The sequence below is a fragment of the Nelusetta ayraudi genome, unplaced genomic scaffold (assembly GCF_046127955.1).
Source record: "Nelusetta ayraudi isolate G7.1 ecotype Tasmania unplaced genomic scaffold, CSIRO-AGI_Nayr_v1 ptg000017l, whole genome shotgun sequence".
NCBI lineage: Eukaryota > Metazoa > Chordata > Actinopteri > Tetraodontiformes > Monacanthidae > Nelusetta > Nelusetta ayraudi.
Window position 1 is genome coordinate 10,321,936 of NW_027466067.1, and position 22,740 is coordinate 10,344,675.

The window sequence follows — 22,740 nt, forward strand, 5'->3', positions numbered from 1 at the left end:
ACACACACACAGGGCAGACTCGTGGCTGCAGGCTGCTTCTGTTAAGCAATGACCTAATGCAATTTAAACGTCAGGCATCCGTAACATGAGATGTATTGATGGGGAAATGAGAGCGACGCCGGCATCCTAAACCAGTATTGAAAGATGCGCGTTGTCTTTTTTTTCCTCTTGAGTGTATTTTCCTCTCCGCAGGCAAACGCTTTATGATTCCAGAAAAATGCTGCTTTTGCAATCCAACATACATAAAATGCTGGTTTATAGATCCGCTGTAAACATTCCGATATATACCCCCATTACACACCATTACTAGGACTTGGCAGCAAGTCTGGCAGAATGATGAGGATGACACCGACCCCGACTGCGGCTCATACACAGGTGTGGGCCCTCAGGGGGGAGTTACGAGGGAGGTGTAAGATCCTCACCCGCACTCTGCACAACGGCACGCTCACTGCAAACTGCTGTTTGGCCACATTCTGGTGAACTCAGAGTTTTTTAATTCAGAGCAATTGGCATCGCTCGGCACTGCAGGTACGGTTGTTTGCTGATGATGTTGCAGCGGCTCTCTGCTGTCCTGCCACATGGGGTGTTTGTATGTGGAAGAGCCCAGAGTTAGCATTTAACGAGGTGACTGGAGGAACCCTGTGTTTGTAACCTGGGTACTCCATAAAAGTAATCCACCTACTGATTACTGATTACTCATTAAAAAGTAATCAATTTTTTTTTAAGTACTTTGTTTCATAAGTAATCAATTACTAATTACTTTAGTTAAAAAAAAAAAAAAAAGATAAAGTAACAGTTGCTCAGTGCTTTCGAATGAAATTTATTAAAGTGCAAATTTTGCAATTCCAAAGATTGCCTTTGTCCTCTTAATATGAATGGAAGTTTGTTCTCTGACAAACTGCACATTTCACATAAAAAAAACTCATGTACAGCACTGGTGCCTTTTGCACAGCCTATATTGTTAAAAGAATTAGAAGAACAGTAGTTAAAAGGTCTCTACTGTGCAGAGTACTGCTGACTTAATTGTAAACATGGCTTGGATATTTTCGAAGCTGAGAACGTCTCGTTTCCTTCACATAATGTACAACGATGCAACCGATTCTTTGATTTAGACGAGATGAACTCGAAGTAATGTTTGTATTTCCGGGTATCAAACCGCAATCGGTGTTTTTTTCTTTTGCCACCACCATACTTGTTTTGGTGCGTCGTCACATATCACTGCCGTTGAATGCACGGCTGCATCATCAATTGTTTTTGGTTGTTTTTCTAAATTTCAGACATGTTGTGGATAATGAGACATTTATAGCTTGCAAAATATTTCGGGAAAAGTAGTGGAATCGTTACTTAATTAAGTAATTACGATATAATTACCAGTTTTGCCGTAGTAATCCTGTTACATTACTCCGTTACTCAAAAAGTAGTGGATTACTTAGTAATAGCATACTTGCCAACACTGTCTGTAACGCAGTGGTGATATGAAAGGTGCACCCCTACCTTACACTAGAAAGGCATGGTTCCAGAAAACTGGATCACAGAGTCTCTTACTGCTAGTTCAGCCATGTGCTCGGGGGCCGAGGCTCACGATGTCCTGCTCTGTGGTGAGTGAGCTGCAACATGTCGCGGTGTTCAGCCTCATTCTCGCCAAAACCAGTCGAGAGCAAAGTGAAAACATATTTTCAAAAAATACTTTCGTTCGCAGGCCGGCTAGATAGAAGAATCACGTTTCAGTGTTGACATGTGCGGATGTGATCGGGATGCTGTGTAAGGTTGAAATCCCCCGCCTCCCCGTAATCAGCACAGTGTCCAGACAAATCATATTAAACGCAATGTAAAATAAAAACCAACAATAACCAGTAAAAACTAAATGAAATGCTAATGTTTACAGTTCTGAAAGAAAGGCTTGGATGTGAACGCAATCATTTAGTGCAATTATAAAATAAAACTCCATTCTTAATGTACATCGTAAGGCATCGTTAAATTGTACGTTATGTGTGCTTTTATGACACATATTTCTTTTAACAGTTTGCAACAGGGAAACTGGAGTTTTGTTGCTGTGACCATTTCCAGATGCTGTAAACGCAGAAACTATTTAATTGGCCGGTAAACCGCTAGCATGGTGCTGGAACGTGCACGAGAGGGGGAAAAATGTTATATAAAGTCCTTTTCTCCTTGACTGCACTGCTCCTTCTATATAGTGCCCCTCTCATTTACACGGTGAGAGTTTACAAGCTGCTCTGAGCTGGTTGGTGCCCAGTCTACCCCCCCGCCCCCCCCCCCCCCCCCCACCAACCCCACCCTCACCCCATCCGTTTCTCTCCATTTAGTTTTTCAGTCCAAGATTCCTTCTGCTGGCATGGAAGTTAAATAGCCCAGTGTCATCAAGTCAACAAGGAGTCTGTACAGTGTAATCCCTCCTGGCCTCCCCCTCGGATTAATGCAACCTGCCATTAATGCAGCTATTGTGGTAGCTGCGCTCCAAAATTGCTGCCTGCAACCAGACGGGGGCCATGGCTCCTTCATTGGACTGAAGCTCCACTGCTAAAATTATGATGCACAATAATGACAAACTGTCAGCACCTGCGTCTGGGGCTGGTTGGCTTGGAAACTGGAGAGGAAGTTTTTATCTGTGTTAAAGGTCCAGTGTGTAAAATTTGGCCTGATTTATGAATTTTATATTGGTAAAAGTGTAATATACTGCCCATAAATACATTAATAAAAGTGTAATGTGTGTAAAAGTGTGGACAATCCAGCCCACCTGACAGCGCACAGATTCATATTTAGGGTGAACGCTTGCGTCCTCAAGTATAACAACGAGGAGGAAGGTGGACAAGGTGTCCAGGTTTGTGTGCAAAGGCCACCGTAGCTCACTGGCACATTCGGGAGAGGGCGGGTGACCGAAAGAGCGCTGCAATCTAAAATTTAACCACTTGATGTCACTGTTTCTTCTCAAACTCTCCCAATATCACACACTTCACCTCTAAAGGGACGATACGGGATGGAAAGCTGATGGCAATGATACTGAGAAATGTTCCACTTCGTCCCGTGACGGTCACAAAAAAACGGCTCAATGTTGGAGGAATTTCAAAGATTATAAGGCTACACATCAGCGATGTCCTCAACGCATATTTCTTTTTGTCCCGAGCCATTAAGTGCAAATACCTTTTCCTGTTTTGGGATGTTTTAATGTGGTTCCCCCTCTCAGTTCCCCTGAAGTCAGCCCTGAGGAGATTAAAAAATGAACTTTGCCGAGTTTCCCCGCCGCAGTTTCTCCTTTCCAACTGCTGGAGCGCTTTGAAAGGCCAGATCTCCTCACAAAACTATACTGATGAGTTGACTTAAGCAGGCCGACACAACCAGGAAGGTGTGTTTATTTTAAAATCAACGGTGAATAAAGACTTTTTTCATCACTGTCTCCAGTTCTGTTATTGTACTTTCAGCCGCCTGCAGCCACGATTGTTCACTGGTTGTCCTGACACGCACTCTCCCACCTTTTACTGCCTGAGGGGTGAACTCGAGTCCTTTGTCTCCCCGCTAGATGTGAACGAGTGCGAGGAGACCAACGGAGGCTGCGAGGCTCTCTGCTGCAACACCATCGGAAGCTTCTACTGCCGCTGTCCACCTGGACTGAAGCTGAATGAAGACGGAAAAACCTGTCAAGGTAAAACTTTTCCCGACTCGTTCAAGTCTTGCTGGCCAGTACAATCAGTCCCATGGCACAGAGCTTTCAGGGAACCAGGGTTTGATAAGTCTAATGTTTGTCTTCTTCTTTTCTTTTGGGCTGTTTCCTTTAGTGGTGGCCTCAGCCATCTATTCCTCTCCTCATTATCCTCTTCTCTTCACTAACTCACTCCATTTCCTCTTTCACTACGTCCATAAATCTGCTCTCTGCTTTTCCTTTTGTCCTCCAGCCTGCCAGTTCCAACCTCAGCGTCCTTCTACTGATGTGTTCACGGTCCCGCCTCTCTCTGTACATGTCCATGTGTATGTTGATCTCCGATGCCTCCAGTTCTCTAAACCTTATAATTGAGGAGCAAACGGGGAGATTGTTGCCATATTGATATCCTTTCAGACACAACTCTGGTCTGGGGATGAATATCTTGGTTCACCTCATTGAAACTAAGCTGTGCCATCCTCCCCTGGGGCAAAACATCTTCACCTCTCAACATTTCAAGTGGTCCACCTCAGGCTCCCTGGTTCTGATAATACGGCACTTCATCTCGATATCGCGGCAAGAAGTTTTCTCATATGTGACTATTGTCTTTCCATGAAACTTAAGCAAACAAAAGATTGAATTGGTTTAGGATTCGGTTTTATGCCTTTATTTCATTCACGGGAGACCGGTTTTGGGGGTCTTTCTTCTATGTTTTCATGCAGCTATCTGCAGGAGGAAACCAGTCAGAGGTCTGAGGCCATCGCTGTTCTTAAGAGAGCTGATGGGAAAGTTGACACAGCTGGCTTTGATAGCTGGCCCTCCTGCGAGGCAAACGGCAACCCGCGGTCTTAATGCCGTAATTGTGCATAATTGGCAGCAGTATTAACGGAGGTAAAAGAAGCTGGAAGGATGATATGGATGTTTAAGTTTGCAGAAAGGGATCGGCTTTCCTTCTGAAGGTGGGAGGGCTGCCGAGCTGAGGACCAGCGTGTGACGCGAGACGGGGTTCATTCATTTAGCTGTCCAAAATAAATGGTTCTGTTCTACTGTACCGTACACAACCGCACTGGTTTCGGGGGGAATCCTGTCCTTGGCAACAAGCTGCGTTTTCTGTAATAGAAGACATCTGCTGCATGATGCTAATGTGGCGATGCTGCTCTCATGGACCAGAGGCGAACAAGTATGTCCTTGTTCAGTGGAAATAGGAGCAAGCGAGCGGAATAAATGGCGAAATGTAGTTTAAACAGCGTGCAGCCTTCCTCACATCCATCCTCCTGGTCAAACTCCATTTTATTGATGCTTCACAGATATCCAAATGGCAGTAATCGCCAGTCAACAAACTCCCCTTACGATTGCCACGCTGAGTTCGGAGCGGCAGTTTCTACATTTCAGCCGCCACGGTAAATAAATTCTTGCTGCTCTGACAGGTACAAGCGTGAAGGTGGAAGTGATGGCTGCCAGGACGAGGCAATACCGTGTTCCAAAGCAAATGACCCACCATTTGATGCAAGAATTAATTTTTAGAACTGCTACATTTCCTTCTGGAGTTATTATGAGGAAAAACAACATGGCAAAGTTTCTTTTTTTTCCACATAAAAGTTCCATATTTTACCTTTAACTCTTGCTCAGTGTCTTACAAATACGCTCAGCTGCCACTTTATTAGGCACATCTTGCGAATAAATACTGAGCCTCTCTTTGGTCTCCAACCAGTCTGCCCATTGTGACCTCTGACCCCTGGCATCAACAAAGCATTTTCCTCTATGCAACTGCTGCTGACTCGATTTTTTTTCTGTTTTGTTTTTGAGACCATTCTCTGGAAACCCTTGAGATGGTTGTGATGTGGTGAAAATCTCAGCAGATCAGCAGTTTGTGAAATACTCAGACCAGCCCATCTGGCACCAACAAGCACGCTGACGCTCGTTTGGAACTTCAGCAAGTTGTCTTCACCTAGCGAGGATGCCTGAATGCATTGAGTTGCTGTCATGTGATTGGCCAATTAGCTATTTGTGTTATCAAGCAATTTGAACTTTTTACCATATAAAGTGACCGGTGAGTCTAAGTCTTAGATCATTGAGTCATTAGTCTGCGATCTTGCATCCGTATCCACACACCAACATACTCTGCCAAAACTGGATTGGTCAAACTGGAACAACCTCAGAAGCTTGTGGCCAGATGTGATGAGTGTTCAGATGCATATGCAGATAATCCAGGGGTTGCATTATTGAAAAAGAAAAAAGCTGATTGTTCCCTTCTGAAAGGCCATTTCTGCTAAGAATCTATACAGTCATACTGGGAGTGAGTCAACATTTGTTTTTGTGGAAGATTTAATCTCGCCGCTGCTTTTCTTTTATTTCTTTTATATATATTTTGTGTGTCTGTTGGCTAAGCTCACAGCAAGGCTTGCAGCTTTTATTTTTTTCCTAAAAAATAATATCAAGCTCTCATATGCATTAATTCCCATTTTTTTCCTGACATGTTTCTCTCTATTACAACCGTTTTCTTTCCAAATTTCCACTGTGTTGGATTGCAACGTGCCAGACTTTTGTATGAATGCTTAATGAAGTGCTGAATGCTGGGTGCAATAGAGCGTTTGGACCGGGGAGGAGAGAGTGAACAGGGAGAGGAGGACCTTTCATGTGATGTACATTTAGTTTTGGTTGATCGGAGGGTGAGGCAGCGGCTGGGACGGAGGAAGGGAGAGGAACATTTAGCTGGAGGAGGGGAATGAGAAGAAGCTTGAATGATCACCTCTGATCAGGATTCTCCACCTGCGGCCGTGCTCTTGATACTTGAGGCTTAACGGTATCCGCGTGCAGCCCCTGTTGGCCATGGCTTTGCCGTGGCTGTGGTGGTTTTCCCTGTCGGTCCTGCTCGGAGAAATGACATCGCCGGCATCCGCCGCAAACTATCAGCCAAGGTACTACAGGAGGATTTGCTACAGGCCGCACTGTTACCACGGTTACCGAGGTTACCACGGCTACAACGTGGGCCACCTGTCAGCAGGTAAGTGCAGACGCAGCCGCGGTGGTTTTAAATTCCCACGTTTTTCCCAATCTGCCCGAGGAAAAACTTTGAGGATTTTAGACTTTCTTTTCGTATTGTCGCTTTACGATTTGACACTTCATCCATTTGACTTTTCCCCTGAACGGCAGCGGAATTCTTGTCGCTGTACAAAGTTAAACTCAGAATGGTTAAGTATGGGGCTATTTACTGTCGCCACAGTGTTTGATTGTGCTTCCAGCCAGACAGGCGAAGGGTCTGCCTGATAAGGTGTCTGCTGCACGCTGCCCGGCCTGATAAGTTTGTCTCTGAGTCAGCGTTAATCATGAATTGCCAGAGGATCATCTGTACCGTTGAGAGAAGCCAGAAAAAACTCCTGACAGTTTCTGTCAATAAGCCTGAGACGGAGCAGGCCTCCCTGCAGAACCTACAGCTAAATGGACGATGAAATATGTTTGTACATATCCAGACTGCTGATGATCATGTTTGTCTTGGAAGCCGAATCAAAAGGCTAAGGTATCTTTTTCCCCTATGATCGACAAGCCTTCCCCTCTGTGGCCGACTGTGATGGTTTTCCACCGACGCTCCAACGCGGTGTGGCTTCTGTAAAAAAAAAAAAAAAGAGAGAAAAAAAAAAGATTTGGCTGCGAGAGCTGGTGGAGGATCGTGTTCTGGAGGCTGCAGGACACGCACCGACAGTCGGCTGCGGTCGACAGCAGCTTCACAGCGCTGGACCTGTTTCCTCAGAAGAGGAAATGAAAGGAAAACCCGAACCATAGGACGGACGGAAAAAAAAGGAAAGAGGCGTTTTTGCCAGCTTTCCGCGACCAAGCGGAGCTGAAGTTTGGCAGAAGAAAGGCGGAGAAAGGGAAAGTTGGGAAGCTGATTTCTGACCCAAAGCCTGTGTTTGAAGATGTTGGCTCTCACTGGGACTGGATGGGTTCAGCTGCGGGCTATTTCTGGAAGATTTGCGGGCAGATTTTTACGGGAAATATTAGATCAGTGTTTCGCCCTGCTGCTCTTACATTTCAGTTTGGTTTTCGTCGTAACCTTGTGTTTGTTTTATAAGGCACTGTATGCTTTCCTTAATTACACCACCTTTCTTCTGTCATCAACACCAGGAGGACAGGATCAGGGTGCTGTAAACACCTGGCATCGCGCGCCTGTGACATGATGACCGATGTGACTTTTCTGATGTTCTCGCTGAGGCTGAGATGCAGATTTTCCCACAGACTTTGTCTCTCATAGCAACATGCACAGGCCGCAGCGAGCTGAAGTCCTAGTGACATGGAGCAGCAACCTGATGCAGAAGATAAGATGTACAGCGGCTCATTTAGCAGCTATTTCTCTGATGGAGACCAAACAGCTGGAACGAGATGCAGCACTGGATATGAGCTTTTGTTGCTGCTGTTTCTGCTGAATGAACGTGGCAAAAGAAACAATGCATGTAGTGTACATGTATATATATATATATGTATATATGTATATATATGTATATATATATATATATACATATATATATATATATATATATATATATATATATATATGGATGTCTATTACTGCTACAGCATCCATAATGAAACAAAGACAACAAAAATAATATAAAAAACAAAAAATAAATTTACTTGAGAAAAGGTGAATCGATAATAAAGATAATGGTAATGGGATAATAAATGATCTTGACATTAAAAACTAAACTAGAAATAATGATAATAATAATAATAACAGAAATAATAATAACAGAAATAATAATAATAATAATAATAATAATAATAATAATAATAATAATAATTAATAATAGTAATAGCAGAAAAAATAGGAATAACAAAAATTAGAAAGTCTTTTATGTTCTTGTAATAAGGTGTAATTTAAAAGGAGAATCAAGAGCTATTTTTATTCATTTATTTATTTATTTATTAAAATGACACTTAAGCATTAATGAAGTCCAAACTTTCTTTTTCCTTTTTTAGACTAGACAGCACTGAGCAGACAGGCAAAGGAACTAACGGCCTTTTACGAAGTGTCAACCAAACAGCTGCCACATCATAAAAGAGCGTCAGACCAGACGGAACCAAAACACACTTTCAGACATCACATTTTCACTGTGACGGAAGGAAACTCTCCCTGCTACGACTTACTTCAGCACCCAGGTGACTTCCTGCCGGCCCGGAGGTGTGACACATCTGTCCTCATTTCCTTAATGTCAAGAGCGACTGATGAGCTGTGAGCAGAGGTCCAAACAGCGCTGAGCCTCATAAATCTGAACCTCGGAGGAGAATTTATTCCTCCGTGACCGCCTCAAATAAGAGACGTCTGCCAGCACTTTACACTTGGAAACTTCCAGTGTGCGACCTTCTCAGACGCCTGTTTGTTTGTTGATCTCGATACCCGGCTTCGGGGGAATGTGTACGTTTCACACAGTCCGTTTCCACATGTCTGCCGAACCCGGGGGGGGGGGGCGCGGAGCGGAGGAATTTAAATTGGCTTTTTTTTAAATGTTCGGTAGTTGTTTCCACATGGGGGGATTTAGTTCGAGCTCCGGCGCACTAGTGGAAGACTTCTCCCTCTCATCCATCATGTTCTTTCCTCTTGGAGTACATCTTCATCCTAAAGACCTGCATTAAGTTCCTCTCTGGTTCTGGCAGCACATCTGGGCCTTCCGTCATGTGGCCGCTTTTTTTTTTCTCTCTCTCCATAATAGGGAAGATTTTGTCAAATTGGGCTAATTTATCTCCCATCTGTCTCCCGCTTTCCTGCCTCTGTCTCCCCCCCCCCCCCCCCCCGACCCCCACCCCCCTTCCCACACACACACACACACACACACACACACACAAAACCACCATCCCATCTTGCGGCTGCAGATATCGACGAGTGCCAGATCCATAACGGGGGCTGCCAGCACACATGTGTCAACACCAGGGGCTCCTACTACTGCGAGTGCCACTTTGGCTCACGGATGCACGTGGACGGCCGCACCTGTCTCGGTGAGGAGTCCCTCGGACGCACGAGCGCACACAGATTTATCACTGCTGTCGTGGAAAGTTCCCACTGTACTGCAATTCGAAGATGGCTCGCTGTCGTATCTGTGCTTTCATTTGGAAGCAAAGTATAACAGGATGCAGCGTTTTTATGAGTAGATGTTTAAAGGATGAGTTACGGGGAGAGTGAGGCTCTTGGCAAAGCCCACATAGCGCCTCCTGGCTGAAACACCAGCCTTGCGAGATCTGAGACGCCCATACGGTGTTAGCAGTTAGTTTTCATGACAGTGATATGCACCACAAACCTCCAGTTTGAGTTCAGTAGATAATAAAAAGAAGAGACCGACTTGCATAGTTTCACTTCAAGGCTGGTTGTTAGGTCCTCGCAGGTAACTTCACAAATTTGTGTGTAAATTATAGCATTTAAAAAAACATCTTCTTATGATTATCGTTATAATTGTAAGATCATTAAAAACTGTCTAATCTTATCTTGTCACCAAAGATGTTCAGCTTCTTTTCTTTTGGTGACATCAACATGATCAACTGGTTTGAGTTCACTGTAGCAAACACAAATCAGTAGCTAGCTTTCCACCAAGGTTCTCAGTTTTGGTTTGCTTTTTTCTATAAACCAATTAGACTGATGCTAAAAATCATCCCAACTGAGAACATATTTTTCCCAACTGGGTTATTTGATGAGCCAAACAGATGATGATCACCTCTACCAGTCTGTCGGTAATACATCAAATGTTGGTGAGCTTGCAACAGTGGAGAGAGGGCCCAGTGTAAACCTGGCAGCGGATTGTGCCGTCGGGAAAGTACACAGCCCGTCCTCTCATTTACCCAGACATCATTATGTGTTTGTTTTGCTTTTCATAAAGCGAACCGTGAACTTTCATTATCTCCTGGAGCAAGGTGCCAGAATCCACAGCTGGGACTCAGCCGTCCCTGAACGGCTTTATTATGTGACATCTGTTGCATAATGAAACGTCCGATCGCACCTTTAATTACGGCTCCCATTAAACTTTTTTTTTACTCCCTGTGGTTAAATTTTGTACTTCTGCAAAACACTTAGGAAAATGCTCACAGAAACATCACGTAACAAAATATGTTTCAACCTACCGTAATAGTTTGAAAAAGCCTTGTTCTCAGGGCAACAAAGCATCAGTTTCAGCAGAAGGAGGCTGTAAACAGAGGGCTAAATATGCTTCATGTCTTCCATCCATTAGTGCAAGGCTGCTCCAATTCCACTGGACTCTGGAGTGAAAAATGACGGCAAATTTGTAAACTGTAACACAAGACCTTTAGTCTCAGACCCTCCAGTTCCTGCTCGGCTCTTGGTCGTCCAAGTCGGGTCACGTGTTTCCCACACACCGAGCGTGTGGCTGAATAATATTTGATCTGGAAGGCGCTCTGCCGATTGACATGTGATAAATGGGTCTTCACTCTGGGCTTTGAGCGAAAGAAAAGCAGCCGAAATGTCTTTGAGGAGGTTGGGCCTGCTCTTGCCGCTACCTGTTGTTTTCTCTCAGGGATGGAGTCCAGGCCATCTGCCGGGGCTTCATCACTTAGTGGCATTTGACAGGAAAAAGATAGAGACGGCTGAACCAGCTGCCCTCAGGAACAATGTCCTTCGCAGAAGTCTTGGCCAATCACACGTTAGATTGCGATTGAGTACCGCAGCTACCTTGACGCAGATTCTTGTGTCGCAGTCACAAAAAGCTTCAGACTCAAAGTGTCTTTCTACTGACGTTCTCTGTATTCATTTTCTTTCCCAGCCGTCCACTCGTGTTCCATCGGCAACGGCGGCTGCGAGCATCACTGCGTGCAGCAGTCTGCGGCTCATTTCCAGTGCCGCTGCAAGCCAAATTACGTGCTCGCCGAGGATGGCAAGCATTGCATATGTGAGTGCCCGGACTCTGGTTTGAGGGAACACACATGGCAGAAGACAGTGCGGGGGGGAGGGGCCGTGAGGAGGGTGGACGAGGGATGGATGAGAGGCTGCGAAGAGCAGATTGGAGAGGTGGCAGACATCACCAGCGGCGGCTCAGCTGGAACTTCAATTGCAGCAGATCACGGCATCTAGTTTATTACTTTCTATAAAAAAGTCTCCTTTAATCTCTCTTGCCTCGTCTCAAAGTCCTCAATCCAAATATGAGGCCACTTCACCAAAGTTAAATGTCTAGAAAGGTCCATTCGCTTTTCAGAAGGTGAGTGCTTAAACTGCCACTTTTGGAAACCATCCCTTTATGATGTCACCAAGGGCTGCAATGCCTCACTGATACCTCTCCTTTATACACTCCCAGCCAGCTGTTCACTCCCACACCTGCTTCCTGGTTGTCATCACTTTCTTAACATGTGGCAGGTCCTGGCATGAAGCTAAAACATTTTTGCGGGAGGCTGTAAACACAGCGCTAAATATGCTTTTTTTTCCCCCTGGCAATATGCTTTTGGGTTAAATTAGTATTAAACAATATTGACTCCACAGGAGTCCAAAATGAAAAAAAGAAATCATATGGGATATGTGACCACAATGTGACTCCTGTATTTTTGTTGCTGTGCAGTGCACAATCCATGCGCAGAACACAATGGAGGCTGCATGCACGAGTGCCGGGTGGATGGGGGCAGAGCCCACTGCGACTGCAAGGAGGGCTACATCCTGGAAGAAGACAGGAAAACCTGCCGAGGTAGAGTCACCACGTAGTGCCAGTGTCACTGCCAAAGCCTTGATCACGTCAGACATGTATCCCCCTCTGCCTAGAGTTTATACTGCTTCTCACTGCTTCTTCAAGGATGTTTGATTGTCTCACAAGTCAAAGTTGTCAATCAGTCCATCAATCAATCAATCACTTTTTTTTAAAAAATTTAAACGAATAGAATAAGAATACGAATGATAATAATTAGTAATGATATTTAAAAAAAAAAAAACCTAGCTAGCTTTTAAATGTTTTTTTTAAATACTCTTTATACTCTTTGATCACATTTTATTCACACATTGTACATCTTCTTTCAATCTACTGTGTACACAAATTACAACATTTTTTGACAAAATGTGAGTAACTGATATGTTGAACTAATTAAAATAACAACAAATACCTAGATAACTACTATTAAAATATTGATATTTAATTTCCATGCACGAATCTCAAGTTCTTTGTAAATGTTCTAATGCAAAAAGTGCTTCAGAAAAAAAAAAAAACAAATTTGATCAAATCCAAGTAGGATGTTTGATGTGTATTGTGCCTTGTGTCCCCACCACTGAACTCTGCGTCTCCCGCCGCAGACGAGGACGAATGTGAAACGGGGGAGAACACCTGCGCTCACGGCTGCCACAACACGCCGGGCTCCTTCGTCTGCGTGTGCAACGCCGCCTACGAGCTGGGGGCTGATGGGAAACAGTGCTACAGTCAGTCCCAACCTCCCAAACTCTGTTCTGAAAAGCCCCCCCCCCCGATTAAAATGTCTGACTGTCTGTAAGTGACGCTCGTTATCTCCGTGGCGACGTGTGTCAGGGATCGAGATGGAGATCGTCAACAGCTGCGAGAACAACAACGGCGGCTGTTCGCACCACTGCCAGCACTCCACCAGTGGGCCCGTCTGCTCCTGTAACCAGGGATACCAGCTGGACCACGACCTCAGGACCTGCGTCGGTAAGGAGACTGAGCTGCGCTGAGCAGCCAGAAGACGGAACGCACTCTCACATCCGCAACTTTGTGAACGAATGTCGCTGTGTCGTTCAATGTGGCAACACATTGGTCAAATGAATTGATTGTTCTAAATGTGAGAGGCAATCACTCTTTTGTGCTTCTTTGTTTTAATATTATAAAACACAAATGAAGATCCATTCATCCATCCATCCATTTTCTATACCCGCTTGTGAATTGGAAACTCTAAATTGACCGGAGGTGTGTGTGTGTGTGTGTGTGTGTGTGTGTGTTATATGTGGCATAATTGCTGAGGATAATTTGCACTTCCAAGAACAAAAATTGAGTGCATTTGAGTCAAACATTTTTAGTATTTAACCCTTTCGTGCATTATTTGTAGCATCAACTCTTTTTCATATAGTCATCACTAATTTACATTACATTGCTATAATTTCTTTTTGGTGTATTTAAAAAGGTGTTTAGTTTCAAGCGTCTCCTGCTGTTGGAGGGACAAGGGCAAGACATCTGCGACATATTGGGCTTCCTTTCATTTTTGTCAGCAAAACATTTTGTTTGGAGACAAAGAGATGTTACACTTAAAATGTCTGGCAACTGGGCTGCAGTGCTGTGGGTGGAATCTCTCACTCCCAATGTGTTGGATCATGTGCAACGCTTCCAAAACAAAAAAAATATATAATATTGTTATTTTTGTATTATCCATCCATCAATCTAGTTTTAATACTTTCTCCTGCAGACGTCACGGAGGTGTGCTGGAGCCTATAACGTCACGTATATAAAACACACACACACACACACACACACACACACACACACACACACACACACACACACACACAGCTAAATAAATATGATTTATTTATTTTTTTAAATATATATATATACATTTAAAAAAATAAATAAATCATATAATAAATTACATTAGCTGTTCACTTAAGTGACCGTTGGGCATGAAAGGGTTAAATTCTGCATTCGCTGTGTAACTTCTAGCTAAAGCTGGCCGTTAAAGCCTTTTACAAGTCGCGTGAGCTCATGCGAAAGCTGCTCCTGGAGCCGCGGTCGGTTCGCTCTCTCTCTCTCTCTCTCTCTCTCTCTCTCTCTCTCTCTCTCTCTCTCTCACCGCCTGTTGTGCTTGGCAGACGTGGACGAGTGCGGCGAGCGGAGCTCCTGCTGCGAGCAGGACTGCACCAACTACCCCGGAGGTTACGAGTGCTACTGCTCGGCAGGATACAGACTCAACTCGGACGGCTGCAGCTGCGACGGCACGTGAAATCATTCACACCTTTGTGTTACCTCAAGAGTATGAAAAGTATCCAGAGCCGTCAACAGCGGTCTGTCTCTTTCCCTTCTCCTCCACCCCCCCCTCATCACTGTCTGACTCCCTCTGTGTAGATGTGGACGAGTGCTTGGCTGCCAACGGCGGCTGCGATCACACGTGCCAGAACAACGCCGGCTCATTCCAGTGTTTCTGTCGCCGCGGCTTCCGTCTAGACGAGGACCGGCAATCCTGCATCCGTGAGTTAGCGGATTAGAGGATCGCGGCTCAAAACGAACACGTCTCGGCGCAGACATTTAACGACTTAAAGGTCACCTATTATACTAATTTTCGCGCTTTTGTATTTGATGTCCGGCCCCTCCAGAGCAGCAACGCACGATTTTCCGCGCTGAAAGCTTTGTAGATTTGCGTATCTCGCGGCTCGTTTCCTCGTATTTACTGCATCCCGCGAAAACGCTCCGTTTCACTTGACTCCACCCCCAGCCTTGCCGGTGTACGCCCCCGCCCGGCCCACTCCGCTGTGATTGGTCACACTCTTCGTGCTTCGCTGCTGAGCCTCACTTCCTCAGTTTGCCGGTGCGGGAGTGAAGAGTAAAACGGCAAACTTTACGAAACAGGCACAATTTAAACACTTACCGTCGTGAAGGCTTCACTCTTTAGCAGCTGTTTAGCGGCTAATCCAGCTACGTACGGACCCAGCGCGGGCTGAGTTACGGCCGCAAGGTGAACCGAAGGTCCCTGGACGGTTTTTGTGCCTTCCGTGTCCCTGGAAATATATTTTACTTTGTGTACTGACCGTGTTTTTGTTTTGTATTTTTGCGAGACATTTTAATAGGGCTTAGAATGATTTGGTTTCATACTGTTGACTTGTATCAAAACACTGTCCTAGCAGAGACAATATGTACGCTGAAACGATCACTTCAGTCATAGACTGGTTTATTATTAGACAAGAATATCTGCACAACTTAAGTCCACACAAAGCAGGAAGAGCTCTATACAACCCATGTTACCATGCTAGCAGCGTGAACATCGCTATAAGGAGCGAAACTTGCGAGTCAAAATCGCTGCCTCTTCAGTTTCCCTGCCAGCGAACACAACACACATAACAAGCAGAGCACGGAGTTAGCGGTGGTGGCTAACAGTTCATCAACACGATTCAGCGGTTGTACGTTGCAAGTAGTCTTAAAACTAATGTTGCTTGAGGTCACAATACACTCACAGTCCTCATACATGTTTTCAAATATTGCCGTGGCTGACTATTCTCTCGTCGTCCACCGGCCGAGTCGAGCCCGTCTCACTCCCGTTGCCGACCGGACCGGTGTTCCATCGCATCCGCATTAGGCTGAACAAACCTCCAACATTTTCTCTGTTCGTTCCACTCCGCCGGTTGTGGTCCTTGGTGCTTCGGTAGTCGCTCGGTATTTTTTATTTTATATTTTTTAATTTCCCTGACACCGAAAAAACATTTTCTTGGAGCAGCGCATTGCGACATCACTTCCGGAGCAGAGCGGGGGAGGGCGGAACCAGTCCGAGAGGGTGCCTGAGCTTGGCCATGAAAGGAGCTCCGGAACGCAATTACGTCATTGCGTTCCCAGTGTTGAAAAAATCTAGATCTTAGAACCATGCCCAACAATTTGCAGGGCTCACGTCCAAACGCATGAATGTCATTATTTGACGATTTTCGATCGTTTGACGATAGGGTTCAACATTGTAACAGTTTTTAAAGCTCAGAAAAGTGGAAAAGCATCATAGGTGCCCTTTAAGTCCGAAGAAGTGAAGTTCAGGCCGCCAGGCCAACCTGGTGAGGATAAGAATGTAATGTGCTCATTCCTACTTCCCATTTCTCTCGGGGGTGGCAAAAGTATTCAAATTCTGTACTTAAGTATCGATACTTAGGTGAAAAAAATATAAATATTGCTTTTACTAAAAAAAAAAAAAAAAAAAAACTCTGATAAATGTATAAGTATTGATTTAACTCATAAGCAGTCAAGTCAATAATGCATTTGTGATTATTTTGCAAAAATGAAAAATTTGGGACTTTTCATTCAGAATAATCAGGGCTGAAACTGCATCTGGATCATTTTTAACAGCTTTGCTACTCTAAATACTGTAATTTTTGTTTTCTTTTTTCAATTGCAGCACAACCAATCTGTAATCAGGAATAGTTTTAGCCAGTGAGCCATTATTGGATGTATCTAAAACGTACTGAACAATGACCCCAAAGCTGAGGTACTAAATTTTATCATCCACTTTTAAATTGAACTACACACCTGTATAGTTCAAAATTCTAGTGTAAACAATATTAGCAAAATGTTGCTCTTTTCTCTTTGGGAGTGACCAATATGGACAGGACCAGGAGTGAGAACATCAGAGGGACAAAGGATGTTAGATGTTGCGGAGTTAAAGCCAGAGAGGCCAGACTGAGATGGTCCAAAAAAGATGATGAATACTGTATATCAGGAGAAGGATGCTGAGGAAGCAGGAGGACTGGAGGAGGAGCAAAGAGGAGATTGATGGATGTGGTGAAAGAGGACCTGAAGTCAGTTAATGATAGAGAAGAAGATGCAGAGGAGAGGGTGACATGGAAGCAGGTGATGTGGAATAAAAAAAAGCTCATGGGAAAAAAAAAAAATAGGATAAAGTCTAAAGTGACCCTACTATGCAGGTGACGTGTGCATTGCCACTGAAACACCTCCAAACTACCTACTGACAGTACGCAGCGCAAAAAAAAAACCTGTTCTAACTGCCGTTGTCTCCATCCCGCTGGCAGCGCTCGAAGACGCCATCGAAGCCCTGACGAGCGGCGCCCCCTTGGAGCTGCCAGTGCTGCGGCCCCAGATCACCCTGGTGCAGGACTACAACCTGCCGCTGGAGCGCTACGACGACTACGAGGACGACGAGGGGGAGCTGAGGGCCGAGAGCAACCTGGCGGAGAAGTTCGGTGAGTCGTCCATGAACGGCTCATTATCATCACTATAAACTGGAACCTCAGCACGACTACCAGGGTCGAACTCCCGGGAGGCAGGCAGGCAGGCAGGGAGGGACCACACAGTGGGAGTTAATTACCGCGCCTCATGCTCCCAGACCTGTTTTGTACTGTAACACCGCAGCTTCGCCAGCAGGAATGTTGAGGCTCATGTGTCCTGGCAGAGGCCAAAACAGAAGGTTAAACGCTTTGCAGACACAGTTTTTTGGAATGCAGAGAGTTGTCAACGGCCGCGAGAGGCTTTTAAGTCGACACTTGACGTCGTTTCTGCCCAGTAGCTGGACCACTGACATTTCAGCAGTGGAAACCTGCTCATCCGTCTTGCCAATCTCCTATACATCGCATTTTTTTTTGTAATATTCCTTGAATTGCATTGGGCTCTGGAACTAATCAGCTTGCTTTTAGTTGAGAGGAAATAAGGAAGCTGCGGCCACTGGAATCTCTAAAGAGATTAGCGTGGATGCGGCAGAATGCGATTCGAGTTGATCAAAACTGGATGGAACTTTTTACCGTAATAAACAAAGAGCAGGACTGAGGACTTCTCTATCAAGGCATAACGTTTTTGCTTTACTCTGCTGCTTTGGGCCAAGACATGATTGTGAGTGTATGTGAGAGAAAAAGAGTTCAACCAATCACTTATCAAGTTTTGCCTCTCGCTTGTCTATGGGCTCTTTGGCAGGGCCGCACACGAGAGATACACAATGTATTGAGGAAACATTCAATCTGCTACTATGACCACCAGTCATCGTCTCCTTTAATGTTTGCTTCCAGTGTGTTTGGACGACACTTTTGGCAACGACTGCAGCTTAACATGCGACGACTGTTTAAACGGAGGCAAGTGCAACCAATGGAAAAGCGGCTGTGATTGTCACGACGGCTGGACTGGCATCATCTGCAACCAGAGTGAGAACCACGATACGCACACCACACACACACAAAAAAAACAACTCAGTGACACTAAGCAATTGTAATTTATCAATATTATTTTGGTTTTGTTTTTTTCTCCCAGCATGCTCCGAGGGGTTTTTCGGCAAAAACTGCTCGTTCCACTGCAAGTGCAAGAACGGTGCGAGCTGTGATCCTGTGACCGGGAGCTGCCGCTGTCCACCAGGGGTCAGTGGAGACTTGTGCCAGGACGGTGAGCTGTCTGCTTGTCTGTTTAGAGATGGTATTTTTCCTCTCTATCTTTCTGTTTGTTGTACCTTGTTTGTTGTTCCCAGGCTGTCCGAAGGGTTTCTACGGGAAGCAGTGCAACAAGAAGTGCAACTGTGCCAACAACGGACGCTGCCATCGGACGTACGGCGCCTGCCTCTGTGATCCCGGACTCTACGGACGCTTCTGCCACCTCCGTGAGTCCTGATATCCAAGGGACGGCGTATAATGAGTGAGGGTTAGAGTCGATGACGACAGAATTATCATGGTTCTTGGTGTGAAGCGATTCTCCTGTGTGGCCTCCCTCTCCCTCAGCGTGTCCCAAGTGGACCTTTGGCGCAGGCTGCTCGGAGGAGTGTCGCTGCGTCCAGCAGAATTCCTTGGAGTGTCATCGGCGTCATGGCACCTGTGTGTGTAAACCCGGCTACAGGGGCGCCACGTGCAAGGAAGGTAAGCTGACATGAGGCAGACACAAAGCGACCCCATCTTGCCAGGCACTGTCTTAGTGCGACATTACCAGTAAACCAGCGTTCTTCTACTCCTGATGTAATGGAAGCGACACCTGCCAACTCTCTTGAAATCAACAGAAGACGATAAAGACCAAAGACAGAAAGTGACTGTCAGCCAAAGACAGGAAGTGACTGTCAGCCTTGCTGTGGTTGTTAGCAATTAGCATGGATGGTGCAGCAGCAGCAGTTTTGGATGGCAATTTCATGTTCAAAAGAAAGAACAGCGTGACCTTTGTTGCCCTTCTGACCAATCAGAACCCTCAAGCTGTTGCTACATGCTTTAGCTGATGCAAAAAAAAAACCAAAAACCTTACTAGTCTGCTTTGAACGTAGCAGGCAGAAAGTTCATCCAATCAACCCTTAGCATTTTTTTTTTTGCTATATAATTTGATTGGGCTCCCCTTTGTCAAAGTGTTCTCTGGTGCTGTCTAAGCATTCTATCTGGTGGTTAAAGATAGATGGCACTTCATTTCAATTACTGAAGGAAAACAAGAAGAGTACACTTTGCTCAATTTAAGGACCAACTTGGTTGTGATGTAGCCACCCAAGTGATCAGTGGAATCTTCTCTTCCTGCTCTGCCTCCAGAATGTGACCCGGGTTCTTATGGAGCAGGCTGTGAGAAGAAGTGTGCCTGTCCAAAAGGAGTTTCCTGCGACCATGTAACTGGAGAATGCCAAAGAAAATGCCCACTGGGTCTTCATGGAGAGAACTGCGACCAGGGTACGAGGAGAATGTCCTCACGTTGCCTTCAACGGCTGATTTGTATCTCGATTTTTGTCCTGCCATGCTGAGAAAAAAACAAATGATTTCCCATCTGACCTGCTGCAGACTGTCCAGAGGGAAGGTTTGGGTCTGGCTGCATACACCCTTGTAACTGCACCGGCGCACCCTGTGACAAGGTGACGGGACAGTGCAAGTGTCCAGCTGGAACATCAGGACAGCACTGCGAGAGCTGTGAGTACAATGCTACCTCTGTTTCATTTCATTTTTAATTTTATGTTATTTTTTTACATTTATAGTACAATTTAGCCTGTCATTTTTTTTAAATCAAGATTTTTCTTTAAAAACTATTTAACTTTAATCTCAGATCAATCCTTTTATTTTACAATATTACATTTAAAAATAACATTTTAACCAAATTTTGCTAAACATGTGCCATAAAATATGTATTTTTCTCACCCTCAGTGTGTCCAGAGGGATTCTGGGGTCTGGCCTGCACTGAAGCCTGCCCAGTGTGTGAGAATGGAGGTGTGTGTGATAAACACAATGGGTCATGTGTATGTGCTCCTGGATTCATGGGTCGAGTCTGTCGGAACTGTGAGTACGAACAAAGTTCAGTCGGATTTCCTTGAGAACATTCAAAGAAGTGTGTGTTAATCTTCTGTTCCCGTCATTTTTGAATCAGCATGCCCAAGTGGACGTTTCGGCCAAGGGTGCCATATGAAGTGCATCTGTGAGAACAACGCACGTTGTGACGCAGTGACTGGACGCTGCTCCTGCCCCTCGGGCTGGACGGGACACAACTGCAAGAAAGGTGAGAGAGACAAACAGCTTTTCTCCAGCTTCACTCTTGAGCTCCAGACCAAAAAATATCACTTGTACCAGCAAGATATCAGCCCTATGTGACCACCAGAGGACCTCCTTGATTTTGTCTCCTTTCCAACATGATGACTGTACGAATAAAGAACAATTTTAGAAAGAAGCTAAAACTGAGCCAATCAGGAGGCTTTCAACAAAGGGTTACATATGCTGTTCCTTGGAGATCTAGAGGAGGGTTGTGAGATATCTAATTGTGTGTATTGTCTGGCCAAAGACAGCTTTCAAAATTCCATCAACCTTTGTGTTAATGTGCCGGTTCTGCTGCAGCCTGTGATGCTGGCCACTGGGGGGCGGACTGCGCCGAAACGTGCGACTGCAGGAACGGAGACGGCAGCTGTGACGCTCTGACCGGCCAGTGCAACTGCGAGGCTGGTTACACTGGAACACAGTGCCAGGACAGTACGTGGCTGTCGCTCTTGTTGTTTTTTCCCCCCCGATTTCAACAGACTGTGCATAATGTTGCTCGTGTTATTAAGGTGCGTTTTAAGTTTTCTTTGCAAAACTTTTACTGGTGGCAGTCAAACACATGATGGTCTGACCTTGTCCACCCATCATAACAAAAAATAAATTTTTTTAGGTGAAATAAAGAAAAATTTGAGGTATCATCTGAAAGTTGAACCTTTAAACATATTATTAAATACGTCAGGGTTGAGTCTAATAAAAGGACAGTGGTCCACAAGCATGCTGTGGATCAACAGGGGAGGGTTGAGATCAGTTTTGTTTTGAAAGCTGGGAAACAAACGCTTCTGACTGAGTCAAAACTAAATGTATTAATTTCTTTGTCTGGCTGACGCCATGAGGAATTCATCATCAAATCTATTGGGACAACACCAGTCATCAATGCCTGCCTAAGCTGTCAATGCTTGTTTTGTGTGTGCTGCTCCCTCAGAGTGCCCTGCTGGGATGTTCGGCCTGGGCTGTCGACATCGGTGTCAGTGCGACAACAAGGCCTTGTGCGACCACGTGAGCGGAGCCTGTAGCTGCCTGGTGGGCTGGACGGGGACCTTCTGCGAGAAGCGTAAGAGACTCTTTGATTTCTTTTGTCAGAGTCATATTGTTTCAGCAGCAGCAGCAGCAGCAGCGGTCAAATATGATCGTGTTTGTGTGTGTGTTTGTGTGTGTTCCAGCGTGTCCTCAGGGCTTCTACGGGATGGACTGTCAGGACAAGTGTCTGTGTCTCAACGGCGGCACCTGCGATCACGTCCACGGAGCCTGTTCCTGCGCTGCTGGCTGGACCGGTCCCTTCTGCAATCACAGTGAGTGATGAAATATCAGTTGAAGAACAGCTTTTGCCGCGCTGACGAATCAAGGGAACCCTCTTGACTCCTGGGATGGCATGAGAAAACCGCATCAGTCACTCAGCAGACGCACAGAGTTCACACGGCGGTCGCATTTATCTCTCCTGGCAGCTTGCCCGTCCGGGTCCTATGGGAAAGGCTGCAACCAGACCTGTAGCTGCCGCAACGACGGCAGCTGCCACCCGGCCAGCGGACAGTGTGCGTGCACGCCGGGCTGGACCGGACCCAACTGCACAGAAGGTCGGTGGGACGCAGGACAAAGACAGGAGGGCGGAGGGGGTGGGGGGGTTTGTCTGGGTTGAACAGGTGACTGAGGGGTCAAGAGCTGTACCTCACCTTCCTCTGTGTGTGTCTTCTCCCAGAATGCCCTGCTGGGTTTTACGGAGCCGACTGCCGGCAGCGGTGCTTGTGTCAGAACGGAGCCACCTGTAACAGGACTGATGGGCGATGTGTGTGCGTCAGCGGGTGGATGGGGACGGCCTGTGAGCTGGGTAAGACGCTGGGGAGAAGCAGCTTGAAATTCATCTTTAAAACCTTGCATCTGAATTTGCTTTTAGCCGGTCGTCTAATGACTGGACCAATCACCATCCTTGGAAGAGAAGGTGGGCGGGAGCTAGGCTGCTGTG

General features: G+C 45.6%; 1 protein-coding gene across 3 annotated transcripts in view; it reads left to right on the plus strand.

Moving 5' to 3' along the window:
- Positions 1 to 22,740, plus strand: part of megf6b (multiple EGF-like-domains 6b) — a 58,669-nt gene that overhangs the window by 27,742 nt on the left and 8,187 nt on the right. For 2 of the 3 annotated variants that reach the window (XM_076025359.1, XM_076025360.1), the window contains exons 5-26: positions 3,536 to 3,658; positions 9,518 to 9,640; positions 11,410 to 11,535; positions 12,196 to 12,318; positions 12,915 to 13,037; positions 13,144 to 13,281; positions 14,433 to 14,555; positions 14,686 to 14,808; positions 17,340 to 17,510; positions 18,327 to 18,458; positions 18,565 to 18,693; positions 18,776 to 18,904; positions 19,023 to 19,157; positions 19,803 to 19,937; positions 20,046 to 20,171; positions 20,403 to 20,534; positions 20,623 to 20,751; positions 21,084 to 21,215; positions 21,706 to 21,834; positions 21,944 to 22,072; positions 22,226 to 22,354; positions 22,477 to 22,605. In XM_076025359.1, coding sequence (XP_075881474.1) covers positions 3,536 to 3,658; positions 9,518 to 9,640; positions 11,410 to 11,535; positions 12,196 to 12,318; positions 12,915 to 13,037; positions 13,144 to 13,281; positions 14,433 to 14,555; positions 14,686 to 14,808; positions 17,340 to 17,510; positions 18,327 to 18,458; positions 18,565 to 18,693; positions 18,776 to 18,904; positions 19,023 to 19,157; positions 19,803 to 19,937; positions 20,046 to 20,171; positions 20,403 to 20,534; positions 20,623 to 20,751; positions 21,084 to 21,215; positions 21,706 to 21,834; positions 21,944 to 22,072; positions 22,226 to 22,354; positions 22,477 to 22,605 — 2,868 coding nt within the window. Of the gene's footprint in view, positions 1 to 3,535; positions 3,659 to 6,336; positions 6,657 to 9,517; positions 9,641 to 11,409; positions 11,536 to 12,195; positions 12,319 to 12,914; positions 13,038 to 13,143; positions 13,282 to 14,432; positions 14,556 to 14,685; positions 14,809 to 17,339; positions 17,511 to 18,326; positions 18,459 to 18,564; positions 18,694 to 18,775; positions 18,905 to 19,022; positions 19,158 to 19,802; positions 19,938 to 20,045; positions 20,172 to 20,402; positions 20,535 to 20,622; positions 20,752 to 21,083; positions 21,216 to 21,705; positions 21,835 to 21,943; positions 22,073 to 22,225; positions 22,355 to 22,476; positions 22,606 to 22,740 lie in introns of those variants that run through there. The other variant, XM_076025362.1, reaches the window with a different exon arrangement.